General features: G+C 37.3%; 3 protein-coding genes across 8 annotated transcripts; all 3 read right to left on the bottom strand.

Annotated features, from left to right (window-relative positions):
* Window positions 1-66: 66 nt before the first annotated feature.
* Window positions 67-7,213, bottom strand: LOC112182534 (cyclic nucleotide-gated ion channel 1). 6 transcript variants are annotated; one of them, XM_040508571.1, is made up of 11 exons: window positions 7,117-7,213; window positions 6,742-7,008; window positions 4,272-4,627; window positions 4,114-4,181; window positions 3,834-4,034; window positions 3,105-3,391; window positions 2,907-3,018; window positions 2,011-2,682; window positions 1,448-1,837; window positions 827-1,261; window positions 67-674 (listed from the first exon to the last, which is right to left on the bottom strand). In XM_040508571.1, the coding sequence occupies exons 2-11, from the start codon at window positions 6,780-6,782 to the stop codon at window positions 315-317; spliced, it is 2,922 nt and encodes a 973-aa protein (XP_040364505.1). In that variant the 5' UTR covers window positions 6,783-7,008; window positions 7,117-7,213; the 3' UTR covers window positions 67-314. The 6 variants fall into 6 exon arrangements, with proteins under 6 accessions (XP_040364505.1, XP_024176802.1, XP_040364507.1 ...); XM_024321034.2 differs by having other exon boundaries at window positions 6,742-7,184; XM_040508573.1 differs by having other exon boundaries at window positions 4,114-4,175; window positions 6,742-7,184.
* A 2,901-nt stretch (window positions 7,214-10,114) lies between these two features.
* On the bottom strand, window positions 10,115-11,153 carry LOC112182537 (calmodulin-1). Its single transcript, XM_024321041.2, has one exon. The coding sequence runs from the start codon at window positions 10,874-10,876 to the stop codon at window positions 10,265-10,267; it is 612 nt and encodes a 203-aa protein (XP_024176809.1). The 5' UTR covers window positions 10,877-11,153; the 3' UTR covers window positions 10,115-10,264.
* A 359-nt stretch (window positions 11,154-11,512) lies between these two features.
* LOC112182538 (calmodulin) lies at window positions 11,513-12,309 on the bottom strand. Its single transcript, XM_024321043.2, has one exon. It carries the CDS (start codon window positions 12,218-12,220, stop codon window positions 11,636-11,638), a length of 585 nt encoding a protein of 194 aa, XP_024176811.1. The 5' UTR covers window positions 12,221-12,309; the 3' UTR covers window positions 11,513-11,635.
* Window positions 12,310-18,118: the final 5,809 nt, after the last annotated feature.

The following is an 18,118-nucleotide window of genomic DNA, read 5'->3' as shown; positions in this document are numbered from 1 at the left end:
TGTATATTTTTCTAACAGATATGACTACATAAATTAGAAGTTTATCTATTTTTTTGGAGACTCATGAATTGTAACATTGTTTTATATCCATTCTGCTCAAATAAACATATGCCATATCCTAGTATGAAAGTTTTGATTTACTTGAATGACATCTTGATTGACCATTTCCTTACAACATACTGAAATGTTGCTGTTGGAAAGAAAATTAAAATGCAAAGGTAAGACATTAGTTGCTGTTCACAAAAAATAAAAGAAAAGAGGTAAGACCATTAGTTGCAGACTAAGAATGCTTAGGGAGGAAGGTAGTCATCTCCCTAGCTGAAATGCGACCTGAATTTAGACACTACTTTCTCCAGATCGTTGGCCATGAGAACAAGGAATTCAACAGCTTCTCCATGGTGTACTTTGACAGTGAACATTGATAAGGGCATGGTAGGAAAGGAGGTCCATGATGGCCAATCTAGCAGTTCTTCTCCATAGAATTGTCCAGGCTTTAGCATCACTGTATCTGTGCTATGTTTCTTCTCTAGGTATGCATTTCCCTTCACAATGAATAACATCATATGAAGTGGTTTTCCCTCTTCAATGATCTTCAGATAATTAAACACCTTGGTTATAAGATGCTCAGAGATTGCTTTCAAAACTTCTTCGTCCATAGTTTGAAGTTTTGGCACCTGTGTACATATATATAACTCATGCATTAATATATGAGAAGTTTGAAAAATCAAATGACACCATTCATATATATCTACACATACACAGAATTACACACATTGTCAAGCAAGTTGATTATGTAAAATGAAAGGTTGTAGCACTAGGAACTTACTTTCTTTAGCCTAGTCAAGTTGACAAAAGTTGAAAGATCAAATTGAGAATCCGTTTGAAGGGTGCTGAAGTGCGAGCTGAATTTAGAAGCTACACTCTTTAAGTCCTCGGCGGTGATAGCCAACACAGTAGCTTCATTGTGATCGCTACAAAGAGCAGAATGGGTGGAAATGGGGGTTATGGCAGGAAAGGACGTATCTAATACCCAATCTAGGAGTTCTTCTCCATAGAATTCCCCTGCAGAACGAAAAAACTCCTCATCACCGTTATCACTTTTTGTAAATTTTAGAGATCCCTCTGTGATGAAGTACATGGATTTAAGTGGTACATTCTCCTGAATACCATAGGAGGATCTAGCTGCAAATTGATCCTGCTTGTTAAGATGCGGTAAGAATTCTTTCAAAACTTCTTCATCCATATATTGAAGCTTTGGCACCTGAATTATATTGACAAAGCAAACATTAGTAGTCTAATTAGCGAAATTTTATAGTTATTCTACAATGCCTGGATGAGATAATTTGTTACACAGTCAGGCTATACGTACTAACTAAGCTGATCAGAAATATATATTTTCTGAATCCTTAGTTCAATTGGATATGAATCATAATACATAGAGGCTTACTTTCTTTAGCATAGTCAACCAGTAAGAAGTAATGAGATCCCACTGTGGTCTGAATTTAGAGCCGACACTCTTTATATCACTGGCCGTAAGGAGAAGGGCACTAAAACCTTCACCCACCATAACGGTCTTGGTTGCTCTGGGTAATACGGCAGGAAAGGAGGTTGTTAATGGCCAAACCAGAAGTTCTTCTCCGCATAATTCAGTTTCGTATTCCTGGAACATCGGCCTATTTCTCGAATGCCGTCGTACAGATCCGACTACAATGAAGAACAGATCTTCAATTGGTTGATCCTCTTGCATAATGACGAGTTTGGCTGGAAACTCTATAGGCTGAAGATTCTCACAAATCGCTTTCAACACTCTTTCATCCATTCTTTCAAGCAATGTCACCTAGGATAAGAAAGTGAGCTCATCAGAAAATATAAACAGAGAAAAAAACAACGAGCATTATACTACATGGGATAGAATATAGAATGCTTAATGAATTGGTTGTGAAGATTAAGAGTACTCCTGATTGTTTGCACCTGCAGGCTACAAAAATGACAGGTTTGGAGGGAGCTTACCCGCTTCAGCCTACTCAAAGGCATATACCATTCAAGACGTCTTTGGAGATCTGAAGGAAGAATGGAGAGGATATTCTTCACTTCCACATCCCTGTTTTCTTCAAGTTCTACTTGAACCTTCTCCATGATCTGTGACTTTGTATCCACGGGGATGCCATTTTTAGATAACCACGAGCCAACTTCTAAGTCTTTCTCTTGCAATTTCCGTTTGTAACTTTCGATATAGCTCCGACGTTCCTCTGGTAGAATAGATAGGAAATTATCCACATGAACATCCCTATTTTCGTCACGTTTTTGTTGCACCACCTTTTCCATGATCTCCGACTTTAAACGCATTGGGAGGCGATTTTCAGATAACCACAACTCTATCTTTCGACCTTCCTCTTCCAACTTCTCCTTATAAACTAAAATATCCCTTTGAAGTTGCAAGGGAAGAATCGAAAGGATATTCTCCACATCAACATCCCTGTTTTGTTCTAAATCCACTTGTACTACCTTTTCCATGATCTCGGGCATTAAACGCATAGGGAGACCATTTTTGGCTAGCCATTGTTCTACCTCCAGACCCTTGCTCCGTTCAATTCTCATCTTTCTTTCAGTTCTCATCATATTTTCAAGTTCTGTCTTCCATCGTAGTTGCTCTTTACTTGCTGATTCCACCTGCATATACATCTATCTCACAAACAAGTACAAGGTTCAGTTCTTCATTCTACAATGTATTCGTAAGGGCTCTACTAAAAATACATGATTGCTTGACTATATACGGGTACGGCAAGAGAAGGGAGAAATGTGTATATTAATTGTGGACACAACTCAGACGAGAAATAAATACTGAGAGAGGCTTAGGAGCTTTAAGAAAATTCTTCATATATAGAGAGGCCACTCATGCCACCAACCTGTAGATTTCCAATTAGGTATAAAAACAGTAGCAAGCCAGTAATAGAAGTAAATGTCGCGAAGAGGGTCTCCCATGTATTGATACTAGGTTGGAGGTTTGAACCGAGAGAACTGCAAAAATAAAGTGGAGATGCTTTTATACTTGGATACTAAACTCGGATTAGTTCAGAAACAAAAGACACTTGATATATACTAACCTCAGATTTCGTAGACCCCACCAAAAACATTTCGACAACTTTTGTGAATAATTTTTTGATCCAACTATACTTGATTGAAGAGCATCGAGAAATATGCCAAAATCAAAGAGCGTTGAATCCGATGGATTTGTAGGACATTTATCATTTAGCAATCTGATATATCTGTTGCTACGATGATCATGACAGTCAAAAGTACTAGGTTTACATCCATCTTCACTTCGACAAGCATATCGCCAGCATGTCAACATTCGTTGAATAGAGAAAAAGTACCAAAAGGCTCCAAATATCTAACCCAAAAAAAAAAAAAAAAAAAAAACAAAAGTCGATCAAGTCAATCAATAATCGGACTGTAGAGAACGATTCTTTGGTTTTTGGTCTGTAAAGCATGAATTGAATAAAAAAACCGTTAGTCCAATATGGTACGAAGGAAACAGAATCAAGGTCTCATTTCAACATTTATTGAAAAAGCTGTGTGAAATTTTTGGTGCGTTTGGGAGGAGTACGTTGCCTCAAGAATAGTGATAATTTTCTTCTTCTCAAAAAAGAAAACAATAAAGACTTAATTACTCAGTATATCGGGATCTTACCCTCGATCTCACACTTGCATATATTTCACATTTACTAGATGATTGATGACTGTTTCGTAAACTACTAATTAAGCTGGTATAATATATATAAGTGATGGATATGAAGTATGAGTTCAAAAAAATTGACAAGAATAATACTTACATGACTAGCAAGAGTGTACATAAAGAAATTGAGTCCACCTTTTATCCATAATCCAAACTTTCCTTTTGGAGAATTTTTGAACTCCTTACATGCGAGATAGATGCGCAGAACTCGTGGAACGTATTGGACGAGAACTAGAAAGTTCATAAACTTCATTGCTTCCAAAGATCTCGAGCCCCTAAAGAAATTGAGAATTACTACCTGGCAAACAAATTACAATTTCTTCAGTGAAATCTATAGATTTCAAAACAAGGTTTCACGGGTTTATGGCATCACTGACTTGTGGAATAGGGAGAACAGCTAAAACGTCAACTAGGATGGATGACTGCCATAGAGCCATAACTGTTACTGGCAAAACAAACATTGTAAATTAGCTTATTAATATGAAAGAGTTAGCAATGTCTAAAAATGAAATTCGTTGATCATCAAATATAGAACCTTTTTCTAGTTTATAAACATGAAAAATGATTTTCACTATATAAACGAAATCTGTGATCGATCGAAAAACCACAGCTGCTATCTTCAACTTTTTGTCTAGTCCAATGCACTTCATGTCTTGGTTGATTAGAGGAGTGTAGAGGAACAAAGGATCCAGTAACACAGCAAAGAGACATGATAATACAAATATCAGATTCCACTTTTCAAGGATTGGTCCCTCAGGATCAAGAATTTCCTTGAGTACCATTTTTCCTACTGCAATCTTTGAAGTCCCTAGTCCTGACCATCTTTTACTTGTCTCGTGCCCATCTTTCACGACAAATTTTCCTTTAGTTGGTTCTGAATTTGACACTGAACTATTGAACGACAAAAATAAGGTTACATACAAAGTACTGAAACATAACATAATAAATATTCCTTTAGTAAGTTTTGGCTTAGAAGACTTTTTTTTTGTTGAAGTTATCATTCTAGAGATTTTCATTAATAGAAAAGGTCAGGCCGGAATGATTATTAAATGAAAAATGCTAGAGATCCCAAATTTTTATACAAAATTTAGATCCCAAATGATGTGGCACACACCACGTTAGCATTTTGCCTTAAAAATATATTGATGAGGTGAAATTTATTTATTTTTTATTATATTATATTCAGCCTAAACAAAAAATTAATTTAATCCCTTATCATTTTCTGGGAATCGCCTCCACAACTCCACCCTCACCATACCAATTAATCTCGAGACTTGATCCCTTTTTGCTATTACTATTTCAAATATCTTGTTGGAGGTTCAGATCATTTACCCATAACATGACATAAGCAAAAGCTGCTCTCTCTCTCTCTCTGAAGTTTTCTGTTACAAATCTCCGCCATTAAAATGTATTAAACCCTGCATGTTTAAGTTCTTCCTCTTGTCCATCGTGATTTTTTTATTGAATTTGATTGGGTTTTGATTGCAGCACTAGCTGCACTTTAATATCAGATGATTCACATCCCTTTTCCTATATTTCCAATGAATGATATGAGACATGAATCATATTCATGTATCTTGCTGGTGGCTTCAAATCTTCTGTCCCCATTTTCCTATCCCCTTCCCTGTCTCCCTATCAAATATTGACACGTGGCATTTGTGTCTCCTCCCTAACCAGCCTCTAACCCAGCTCTAACTCACCCTCTCCTCTTCCCATCATAAGTGCAAAGTCCTCCCGCAGCTCCGAGGAGGAAGACGACACCCAGGCTTGTGGTCGGACGGCAGGGGATCTGAGGAGGAAGACGACGCCGTTCCGGAGCCAAAGGACGGTGGGTCGGAGCGGTCCTTCTTAGAGCGGAAGAGGCGTTTGGGGCTGAGGCTGTTGATTTTCATGAGCTTCATGGTTGAAGATGAAGATAAAGATGATGAGAAGAAGCAGAAGCAGGAGGCAGGTTGGTGATGACAGAGAGAAAGAGAGAAGAAGAAGAACAACAAGAAGGAGGGGGGGAATGGGAATGGGAACGGATCAGAGGAAGGGGAGAGGGTGAGTTAGAGCTGGGTTAGAGGCTGGTTAGGGAGGAGACACAAATGCCACGTGTCAATATTTGATAGGGAGACAGGGAAGGGGATAGGAAAATGGGGACAGAAGATTTGAAGCCCTTGCTGGTAAATAGTCTAAATAACATAATTATCAAAATATGGAAAATCCATCTCACTAGTTTTCTAAACAAAAGCTGATGACATAGCATATGCCACCTCATTTGGTATTAAAATTTTGTAATATTTTTTGGGATCTGTAGCACCACTCTTATTATATACTTTTCCGCTACCATCTATAGACTGATAAGAAGTTGTGGGGAAACCACTTATTCATTACACATGTCTTGCTCACTTATTTAAGCTATTCAACTATGAGCTAATAATGCATAATAATAGGCTAAAAACATAACAGAAATTAAATTTTTAGTTTTTACAAGATATTACTTGCGGTGGAAAAGAAAAAACTAAAAGTTGGTATATTCACAGAATATTCGTTTTCTATAAACCAAAACTGAATCGATTTTTAGAAGACTCTAAATAATTCCATAGTAGATAGAATAAGCGAATATTATTGGCCATGATTAAGTAATACAAATTCTGTTTGAAAATAATAAAAATGTAGTTTTATAATAAAATTCCCCTTAGTTTATGACCAAGTGGTCCAGTGACATAATGCAGTTTAAAATACTAGACACAGTTCTACCACCCCGGCACCCCCAAACTCAGGTCTCAGGCCGCCGTGGCTTGGGTGCTTGGGTTTCCGGTAATGCCTTTGGCGTCAAAACCAGCTGGGGGTGTTCTTAGTTCATATTTAAAAGATGATATCTTCTCTATTGAGCTCCCTAGATTAAATCTACTATATGAGATGTTTAGCACCACGCATGCATTTAGATTTAGTGAATTGCTTTCGACGGACTCTGCACTTTCATTATTAAAAGAAAGAGTTAAAAGTTAAATGAAACCAACCTCTGAACTATCTCTTGCAAAGTTATTTCTGGGTTATCCATGGTTAACTTGAAGCTTGTTGAACTGAACCACAAGTAGAACTGGTGCTAGCTTTGTTCCAGTAGATATGGCAGAAAGTAATGTACTGAATCTGGGTAGCATTCGTTTGCCGCAAATTGATCGAATTGCTGTATATAAAGGCTGGACTCCCCCGGAGCAAAACTATACGATCCTACGTGGCGCATTCTCTGCCAATGGTGCAACCGTGCAACGTAGTAGACTGTCTTACTGACAATATGTCAGTAACGGCCGTTTGTTTATAACGGTGAGTGGAAATGTGCAAAAAAAAGTGTCAATCTGTAAAAATCTGAAGGGCAATGTAAACATATCACATACCCATTCCTCGAATCCTTATCCTTGTGAATCTTATTGGATTTTGGAACGCCAAACCCTTTGTATGTAGATTTGGTGATTGCTTGATAACTCGACAGGAGTATATATGCTTCGAATTAAAATGATAATGTTCTTGCAAATTTGTTTTACTTCCGTGTCCTAATTAAGTTCAAATGCAAAAGAGTAAATTTCGCAAACAGTACACAAACTAAAGGCCACTAATAATTCTTATACACAAATTTTCAAGAACATTATATGCATATGGTGATTGCTTGATAACTCGACCCACTATCAGTACACGACGTAAATTTTGGACATCAAAATGTCCATTATGCCCTCAGTTTTTTTTTTTTAATAATTTTTTTTATGTTATTTTTTTTCCTTCGTTTTATCTCTTTCTTCTTCCTTCTTCCAGACTCACTCCCTCGCTTCCAACACCGCCTTCCTCACCTCGCATAACAGAAGAAAAAAAATGACTCGAGTCATTTATAAACGAAGGAAAAAAAACTATTAAAAAAAAAAGAACTGAGGGCATAAGGGACATTTTAGTGTCAAAAATTGACATCGTGTACTGATAGTGGGTCGAGTTTTAAATTTCATGTACCGAAATATTTGATTTGAAACTTTGTGTATAAGAATTATTAGTGACATTTACTTGGTGTACTGTTTGTGAAATTTTCCCAATACAAAATACAACTCATACGCATAGTTTTACTGAACTACTTTGTTGGGAGAGATGACAGCTTGTCAACATCACGTACATAATGAAAACCAAGATGCCCATTTTCGTTTTGAAAGAGAAAAGGCAAATCTACCTGCTGTCTCCCACTACCTTCCACTGAATTATTCTTTCGTAAGTGTACTTTAATGATTGATGCATTTCTTTATGAAAAGAAGGACCACCTTAATCAAATGTAGCATGGCTTTAACTTCTTTTTAACAGATGTAAGATCTTACTTTTATATATCGTCTCTGTTGCTACCTTGAACGAAGGTGTGGCCGTTGTGACTTGTGAGCTTAACATAGCTGCATGGCCAAGTTTCGTTGCTTTTCCTTCCCACATCCACTTTGTTCACAGTACAGTACTTTGAATCTAGAAAATGAAAATGTGGCTCATTATTGCATAATCTGAACCTTATTGGGTTACTGCTATAGACATGATTGGTTTTAAAAGGTCTAAAAAGGGATTTATTTAGAGATGAATTGGAGAAATACTCTTGAAGAAATAGGGACAGGAGTAAACGGAGAAAATGATGAAGGTTTTGATTCACATGCCTGACATCTTGAAATGTAATTGCTGAACATGTAAATCTATTCTGCAAATTAATAATACATATAATCAGACCTTGCTCATGTTCAAGTAGCTAGAGGAGATCTTGTGTGTCCTAATGTCCTTTATTCTAGCGTAAATTGGAATACCGGATGGAGGATGTTAAGTAAGAAAGGAAGAAAAATGTAAAGGTAGATATAAGTTGCAGAGAGAATGCGTAGGCAGCAAGGTAATCGCATAGCTAGCTGAAACGCGACCTGAATATAGACAATCGACTCTCCGAGTCGTTGGCCATGAGAACGAGGAGTTCAACAGGTATGCTATTGGGTGGTGTTCTGACCGTGGACTTTGATATGGGTCTGGCCTGAAAGGACGTAGCTAGGTCTCCAATCTAATAGTCCTTTACCGTAGAATCTTCCTGCTCCTCGCCCCATCTGACCACCATTATCAACCTTTTCATCAACGTATACAGATCCCCTCACAGTGAACAACATCTTTTCAAGTGGCTGATGTTTATATGGTACCTACGAAGTTTTGAGAGATAATTCTACATTCATATATGGTACCTTCACTCTATACAACTATATATTAAAGGTAAATGCAGACTGCAAAAAACTACAAATCAGATATATATATATCCGTTAATGGATACAGGGAGTTTCAGAGCAGGAGACGGTCCTACTCGCAAATAAATATTTAGCAAAGGCTCAAGGCCTTGAGCCTCATGCTTTATAATTTGCAGAACTCCTGTTTAAATTAATTGGTCAGAAAGGTAGTCCCATAGTTTTGGTTCAAATAATACCTGTAGAGGATAACCAATCAAAGAGAAAATTATCCTACTACACAGAGGAAAACAGAGAGACTATTCATTATTTAAGTTGTTCCGCTTATACTTTTATGTATCCTTGTCCATTCCATTAAAACCAAGCAATGTGAATTGATAATGCTGCCAAATGATGAAAGTCCATAAAAAGAAGAGCTTCCTGAACAAGAGAGAAATGAATCAATTAACTAGAACATGTACCCCATATGGTGAGAATTCCAATTTGAGATGAACCAAGAGGCAGGAGGGAGAGATGAGACAAAAGAATGTCAATTTTAGCTTATATACTGGATGTTCATTTGTTAATTCACAAACAACATAGAACAGTTAAATTTACTGAGGAACTCAGGTAACCCACCAACTAATAGCAAGCTATAATTTTGTTAATTACAGACTATTGGCCTAGCTATAATTTCACTCTTCTGATGCATATAACCCTCTTGGCCTAGCTGAATTTCAGTGAATAATTCCTTAATTATGTCATCAAAGATCATTCGTGATCATACTGAAACTTTTTTAATCCCCAAGAATATAATACAACAACATTTATTGTCACCCTAACAACATTATTTAAGCCAAATACATGTACCTTGAGTTTATAAGAGTTTTGGCCACTCCATCCATTGTCAATTGATTTTGGATGTGAACCCCATATTACTTTATCTATCCAACCGTAAGAGTATCATACACAAAACAGATTTAATGAACACAAATCAGAAAGAACCAGGAAATACGTTATGGAATCAAAGAAAACACACCGAATACCGAATATAATAGCACATCAACCAGCACAACACCAACACCCCCCCCCCCCCCCCGACGTGGCTGAGTTCCGACCAGGTACGTACCTTGTTGCATTGTCTGCCAGTAACTTGTGTCTGAAGAATCCAGAAGCCATCACGTAGCTCAGAATATATCATGTAGCATATATGCCATAGAGAAAGATCATGATCAACTGAGCCCATTCTTTATCAACTTGAACATAAATAATTTCAGAACACTGTTGTATAAATTAACAATGACATTTCTTGTCATCAATACAATTAGTACGTACTACGCTAGAGGTAGAAACATTGGCGTACACGCTCTCTACAACGGAGTTTCTTTGGCTTGTGACCCTTACTAGAACCACTGCTACAATGCTCGAGGCTCCGGCTATGTACTTTCTTGGCCATCATGACCTTCACAAACTCCTTATAGTTGATTTGTCCATCACCGTCCATATCAGCTTCACGAACCATCTGATTAACCTGCTCATCCGTCAGCGTCTCGCCGAGGCTCGTCATAACATGACGAAGCTCATCGGCAGAAATGAAGCCATTCTGGTCCTTATCGAAAACTCGAAACGCTTCCTTGAGCTGGTCCTCTGTGAGAGTGTCCTGCATCTTCCGGGCCATAAGGTTAACGAACTCTTGGAAATCAATCCTACCGTTTCCATCCACGTCGACCTCTTTAATCATCACCTCGAGCTCTTCTTCAGTTGGCTTTTGACCGAGTGAGCGCATCACAGTGCCGAGCTCTTTGGTAGTGATGGAACCGTCGCCGTCCTTGTCCAAAAGGCTGAAAGCATGCTTGAATTCGGCGATCTGATCGTCAGGAAGCTGATAGGCCGTGGCCGTGGCCGTGGTCGTCGTTCGACGTATGGTTCGAGAGAAGAACGTCGATCCCATTTTGTTGAATTAGATCGTGAAATTTAGGGTTCGAGAGAGAGAGAGAGCTTCGTGATCACACCCAATATGTATTGATCGATTGCATGCTGAAATTTCAAAGCTTTGATAGACGTTCAAGAGAACAAAATTATCTTAATGCCAAATGAATACACACGTAACGATCAGCATAAACGGCGCCTGAGATGTGGATCGAGCGCCTGATACCTTTGCAAGTTATCCGAAGAATTGATAGAAAAGCAATCATCACATAGCTTAGATCGAGATTATGGAACCAAAAATATATAGACCATGAAGTATGCCATACAAAAAATCAACATAAGTTGAGCCCACTTTTAATCAACTTCTAAAAATTGAGCAGCACGGGACCATATTTTCACAACATCAACAAAAAAAGGTCATTCTACCTTACAAATTGTTCAAATTACCCTTCATTTGTAAAGCAAGAATTCAAAATTTAATGGTAATGGATTTCATGCAGTGACATAGAGTTAGTAAATGTTGTGCAGCATTTCGGAAACTTTTTCAGTATTTCAAATGAATGGTAATTGGAGAATCCACGTAATTGGTCTTTTGTTGATGTTATGAAACGAGGTCTGTATATGGACCATTCCCCATTTATTAGGTAAATTCCGAAACCTTTAACTGAAAAACTTTTTTTTTTTTGGATAATTATGTATAAATTAGCAATATATATTATGTATATACATATATATATATGTATATATATATATATGGTAATTCTTGTCATCAATGTGCATATTACATTACACTACAGGCAGAAACATATTGGCGTATACGCTGTTTAGTACGGCCGTTCTTAGTCTTGTGTTCCCTTGAAGAAGAATTCATGTTACCGTGCCCGCTGCTCCGGCTTCGTCCTCTCTTGGCCACCATAACTTTGACAAACTCCTCATAGTTGATTTGTCCGTCTCTATCCAAATCAGCCTCCCTAACCATCTCACCAAGCTCCTCATCTGTCAGCTTCTCGCCGAGATTCGTCAGGACATGACGGAGCTCGGCGGCAGAAATGAAGCCATTCTGGTCCTTATCAAACACCCGAAACGCTTCCTTGAGCTGCTCATCGGAATCAGTGCCCTTAATCTTTTTGGCCATCAGGTCAAGGAACTCTTGGCATTCAATGGTACCGCTTCCATCGGCATCAACCTCGTTGATCATATCTTGAAGCTCTTCTTCGGTCGGGTTCTGCCCAAGTGAGCGCATCACAGTGCCGAGCTCTTTGGTAGTGATGGAGCCATCGCCGTCCTTGTCGAAAAGGCTGAACGCCTCCTTGAACTCTGACTTCTGGTCGGGGGACAGCTGATCGGCCATGGTACCACGTTGCATAGTGATCTAGGTTTGTAGAGAAGAAGATCGAATGAAATTGTAGGGTTCCAGAGAGAGAGAGCTTCACAACGATATATATTGATATCAATGGTTGCTGAAATTTCAGTATTTAATCAAGCATGATATTGGAATAAGGGTAAAGATGTATTTTGGTATAATGTGCGCAACGGGGCTGGTATAGCTTGGTTTTCAAGTCATTCATGACTTTTCTTTATGAAAAGGAAAGAAAAGAAATGCTCCACAATAAAGATTCTTACTTTGCTGATTCCCTGCCTTTTTGATTCTTTCTAAAGGACTTTGATTGTTTTTTAGACTTATGTTTAAGACATGAATATATATGTCGTAGAGAAACTGAAATTGAGAGAAATTTACTGTGTGTTCTCATTGATAATAGGGGCCTCTTTATATAGAGGATTACGATGCATAGAATCTCAATCATACAAGTAAAGTAATCGTACATTGAATAGGAATCTAGATCCTTCTAATTTAACCCTATTACCACTAGGTCAAGTAACCTAGAGTTTGGGCTAAATACAAATTAGGATTTACTTGAACAATATATAGATAAAATGGTACTAATAATTTCTTCCTCCTTCAAAAATAAAAATAAAAAGTGATTCTTAAACCACTGAAAATGATCAATTTAATTTGCACAGAATTTTTAAATACCTGGCTGCCTAGGGAATTATTTAAAAGCGTCAATAACTGTTTTGAAAATGACTGATTCGCACACAAATTTCATAGTACCTGACTTGCATAGGGAATTATTTGGACCAAATGACCATATGAGTAAGAAACTCATGCATAAAATTTAACTAGAAAGAAAGTGATTTTAAATCACTCAAGTGTCCATGTAACTAAGAAGAATGAAAAGTGAAGAAGTACGTTACTCAACTTTATTCCAGGCATCAAGAGTAAAAAACAACAAATTGCATATACTAGCCGCCCTAGGATTCGGTTGGCTCGTGGAGTATACTCTACCACTATATAGCTTGGGGGCTCGGCAAAACTCTTTGATCGGAGCTTGTGAGAAAGCCCTCGGGAATGGTACAACAAGAAGGAATAGAGCATCATAGTATTTGATGAGTGCGATATTTCATTGTTCATTTAATCCTCTGACTCAGAATCATTGGGGATGATGATCTTGTAGCAACTAACTCCTTTTCCAAATCTGTGGCGTTGAGAATGAGGACGTCAACAGTGGTATCGGTCGGGAGAGGAGACGCCGTTCCCGTATCCCACACATCCAACGCCCAATCCAAAAGTTCTTCTCCGTAGAGTTCTCCAACCTTGTACAATTCTCTCCTTGATTTACCGGACCTTCTTACGCCAATTGTTCCACGTGTGACCAAAATCATCTTGTCCAGTTCGTCGTTCTCTTTAATAATTTGCGACCTTTTGTCATAGCTCTGTGTCTTAAGGACCTTACTGATTGGCTCCAGAACTTTTTCATCAATATTTTCTAGTTTTGGCACCTAGGAAAAGACAATAATTAATTCTACATCAAGTATTATCTAAATCATTGCGTATCAAATAATTGACCATGTGCTGAAGCGGTGTTCTCCACCGGTGGCGGCGTTGGTAACAGAATGGGTTGGGTGCCCAAATTGGTTTGGGTGTCCAAATCAGTTTGAGGGCCCAATTTTATGGGGGTGCCATTGTTCTGAGTGTCCAAAGCAGGCTGGAATTGGATTTGTGCCCAAGTGTGGACCAAGCTAACGGGCTCAGGCTCTGTAGGGTTTCGGATTTCAGACCCAGGAGGAAGGACCAGCCAAACCCCCTAGCCCCCCTTGGAAGGAAAGGAGAAGATTTAGTTTTGTTTTCAGTGAACTATACTTACATACTATGTCCTAGAATTTTTTATAGTTATAGGCTCGATTTAAATAAGTGTGTGATAAGTTTAAATATAGTTGGTCTATCCTATGTATCAATGTGGCTCCCCACGAAGCCTTGTTCTGTTGATTGTTATGTGACAGCGAGTGACTATGTAATAGTCTTCTTGACATGCATTTCTATCAATGAAATTATCATTAATTCAAAAAAAAAAAAATTAACCATGTTTGCAAAAAAATGAGCTGAATCGAAAATCTTTCGGGTATTAATATTATCTATCTCGAATCATGTAAATTGACCAACATAATGTGTCCTAATGCAGAATTAGGATTTAAATTTATAATTTAGATATTATCATAATATATTGGATCAATCTATTGTTGGAGGCCTAAAACTTAAATAAGTTAGAGGGATGAAATAAACTACATATATAGTCTACGTCTCCCACTGCATGCGGTGAAATGAAACACATAAAAAAAAAAAAAATCTATTACTCCCCCTCCTCACCACACTCACACACACATCGCATGTGTATATGGCTTTTTTGTCAAGGGGTTCTGAAGTAGGGCTTGACAATTAAGGCCACTATTCTGTCAAGGGGTTCTGCAGTAGGGCTTGACAATTAAGGCCACTCATCTTATTGTTCTCACTTTCAATTTGATTCCTGAAAAATTTGGTCAAATTAGATGCCTTTAGTCATTTGATTACCCTTTTTATAAGTTTTTATTTACATCTTGTATTTTTTAATTATGCTACACCGTTTTGAATGACCAAATAGTTTATAATATGTGAAAATGTTCACCTAATCCGTTATTGATCAAGAAAATAATGTTCAACTACCCTTGGATGTAAATCCAATGACATAGAGAATTATTATTAAGTTGAGGTGTTTTGTTTTCCACCATTGGATGTAAATCTAAGAGTTATTGAGTATAAATTCTTTGATCAGCAACTCACCATGTGAACTAACACTACGAAATATAGAAGATCAGATTAAGATCTAGATTCCAACTAGAGTGATATATAGAAGGAGAAATCAACTTACATTCTTTAGCATGGACAAAAGGTTGATCTCATATTTTGACGAAACGGGGATCTGTTTGCAGATATGCAACTTGTACTCAGATACTACACTCTGCAAAGCTTCGGCATCAAGAATTAGGGCTTGAACATCAGTTTTGGCCTTAACGGACTCCTTTGCTTCGACTGATGGCGAACGCAGGAGCTCTTCCCCATAGAATTCTCCTGCTTTTAGCTCCCAACGAGTAAGACGTACAATATCTTTTTCCAATACTTGCAACTCCGTCAACGATGAAGATCATTTTAAGCGATACCTTCTCTTTAATAATAGTTCTTGACTGTGTATACTCTTGGGATATAAGTTTCTTAGAGATTCTTTTCAATCCTAGTTCATTCATATTTTGAAGAAGTCGTACCTGGGATTTGTAGAAAACAATGTATATATTATGAATAAGAATCCAGTTTTGACCCTCTATCAATGAAGTCTTAATTATTCATGAGGAGTAATTTTTGACCCTCTATTTTCATGCTTGCACTTCACCTTTAAGTTTTCAAATGTGGAGTATAGTGATGAAATATGTCCAAAAGTAGAGTGCAATATCAATACCCTTAATTATCATACACGGCCAAAGGCAGTGGGTTTCAATTCCACAAACCGTGTTGCTTTCGTAAAATTTTACCTAAAGGGGCAAAAAAAAAAAAAAAAAAAAAAACACATAGCCTTACGGCCCTTACCTGCTCCAGCATAGCCCGCGGCGTATTATATATACTTTCCATGATTGTATTTCGAATATTGTTGGGAAGAATTGGGAGGATATTATTCGGATCCAAGTCAAATGGCCCATTTTGTTTACGTTTTTCTTTTACTGCTTCCACGATATCGGCCTTGAAAATGTGGAGTAGACAAAAACATGTAGATTGTAGCTGTGGTTTTAAGATCGTTTACAGATCTCATTTATATAGTCAAGATTATTTTTCAAATCTATAAACTCAAAAAATGTTCGTATTTATCAATCTGACACAACCTAATTTAAGAGATTTCGGCTTGGCTGTGGTGGGAATTCGCCGGTGTTGGTTGGGCGCTGACCGGAGCTTGGCTGGTAGCGAGGCTAACCTTCTGGGCGTTGATGCTTGTGTGTGCGTAGGCTGTTGTGAGTGCGTGTGTGAGTACTGCGGGGCTGCGTGGGGTAGGGCGCGCGCAGGTGCTACTGAGGATGCTTAGCGAGGCTAACTGGGTTGGCAAGGGATCGCGAGGCTAGCGGCTAGGGCAAGCGAGGCTAACAGCAGCGCAGGGGCTCGGCGGAAAGCCGCTAGGCCCCATGCGTGGAGGCAGGCCAAGGAGGCTAGCGAAGTGTGGCTAACCAATTTGAAGTGAGGCTAATCCACCCCTTCTGTATTTCTGATGGCTAGTTCAGGGCTTTTCCTGCCGGTTTCGGGGGATTCGCCAGTTATTCTGGATTCCTAGGATCGAGGGATTCGAGGTGTGCAGCAGAGGTAGGGTTTGAAGGTTACGAGTTTTGGGTTTCAGGGTTAGGGCTTCGTGCTGATAACATGTTTTAGAAAAACGAAATTGGGAGAAAATAAGTTGTGCTTTCATTGATAATAAGGGTATCTTTATATAGAAGATTACAAGCATTGAATATGTACAATGAAACATAATCGTACAATGATTAGGCTATCTACGAAGATATCTGTAAGACTAACCCTATTACAACATGGACAAGTCACTAGAGTTTGAGCCAAAAACACAAACTAGGTGCCCTTAAACAATTACTATTTTTTTGTCTCCTCATTTTTAGTTCGTTATTCAATTCACAAACCCATTAGTATTAACTTATTCAAAATCTTTGCAATACCCTTTGTGAACAATGAAAGTAAAAAGGGTAAGACTATTTCCAACCCATCAAATGCTTTCTTTACCCTGCAATTAAATTTTTATCCTGAGACTTCTAATTTCATCCTCAAATAATTTTAAAAAGAAAAAAATTTATTACCATTGAAAATGTGAAACTGGAAAAGAAAAAAGAAAAATAAAATTAGCACACCATCAACCCCATGCTTTCTAGTTTCTTTTTACTATTTTCATTTTTTTTCCTCTTCTCTATCTTCTCCCTTCGAGAAATTTTAAATACACACCCCTAATCACTTAATACACATCCCTATTATTTTATATTTCAAATTAGATTTTGTAGGTAGGTTAAATGACAAAAACAGACATCTATGCACTCTAGAAGAAAAAAAATAGTTATATTCTCCTTATATTATTCTATTTAAATATTTATGTATAAATAGTTAGATAAACACAAAAAATTTCTATACATGGCCTCCTAATTTAATACAAGAATAAAGTTAGAAACTATCTAATTTAATTTTTCCTTAAATATTAAATGAGGTTAGAAACCATAATATTTAGAATTTCAAAATCAATGGCATTAAATATTTTAAAACATATCACTTTACTCCCATTTTTTAGTTAATTTCCTTTTTTGTTCTAAGAGTTATGATTAATCAATTTATTTTCTAATATAAAACATCACATGTAAAAAAACTTTGTAACTGTTAATTTGTTTGATCCCTCTAATGACAACTTTTTAGTTCCATTACTGTGGAGAAAGTGAGAAACTATTGATATAGTTTTGGTTGAATGTTCAACTCATAATTTTATACTTGATTAACATGGTGTTTGATGGATGTGAGCTCAAATAACACAAAACCTATTTATATGCATCTATTTAAAGGGAACAATAATAAATCTTTATGGATTTCTCAATAACAAACACAAGTAATCAATATTGTCATTTACAAAACGTCAATATAATAGAATATACTAATCATATTAAATAGTAGCCTTAATATAGTCAGATAATAGGATATTTCATGATTTTTGAGATTAAGGATATTTTAGGTACTTTGGGTTGTGTATTTAGTAAAATATTAGAATGAGAAATTAAATGGGCGGTATATTAAGTATGGAGTGTGTATTTAAAACTTCTCTCTCCCTTCATCAATGACATAGAATCAAACATGAGTCATATGAAGTTGAAC

Source organism: Rosa chinensis, chromosome 1 (assembly GCF_002994745.2).
Source record: "Rosa chinensis cultivar Old Blush chromosome 1, RchiOBHm-V2, whole genome shotgun sequence".
Lineage (NCBI taxonomy): Eukaryota > Viridiplantae > Streptophyta > Magnoliopsida > Rosales > Rosaceae > Rosa > Rosa chinensis.
Note: the sequence above shows the minus strand (reverse complement) of the source record. Positions and strands in the feature narration are given on the sequence as shown.

What these genes read in the sequence shown, in the direction of transcription:
- LOC112182534 (XM_040508571.1), bottom strand. Translation starts at nt 6,782, where the DNA reads ATGGATAACCCAGAAATAACTTTGCAAGAGATAGTTCAGAG. An exon ending in ACCTAATTGGAAATCTACAG is followed by an intron (nt 2,683 to 2,906) that starts GTTGGTGGCATG and finishes TTTGTGAGATAG; the next exon opens with ATGTATATGCAGGTGGAATC. An exon ending in CTTTGAGTAGGCTGAAGCGG is followed by an intron (nt 1,838 to 2,010) that starts GTAAGCTCCCTC and finishes TTCTTATCCTAG; the next exon opens with GTGACATTGCTTGAAAGAAT.
- LOC112182537 (XM_024321041.2), bottom strand. Translation starts at nt 10,876, where the DNA reads ATGGGATCGACGTTCTTCTCTCGAACCATACGTCGAACGACGACCACG.
- LOC112182538 (XM_024321043.2), bottom strand. Translation starts at nt 12,220, where the DNA reads ATGCAACGTGGTACCATGGCCGATCAGCTGTCCCCCGACCAGAAGTCA.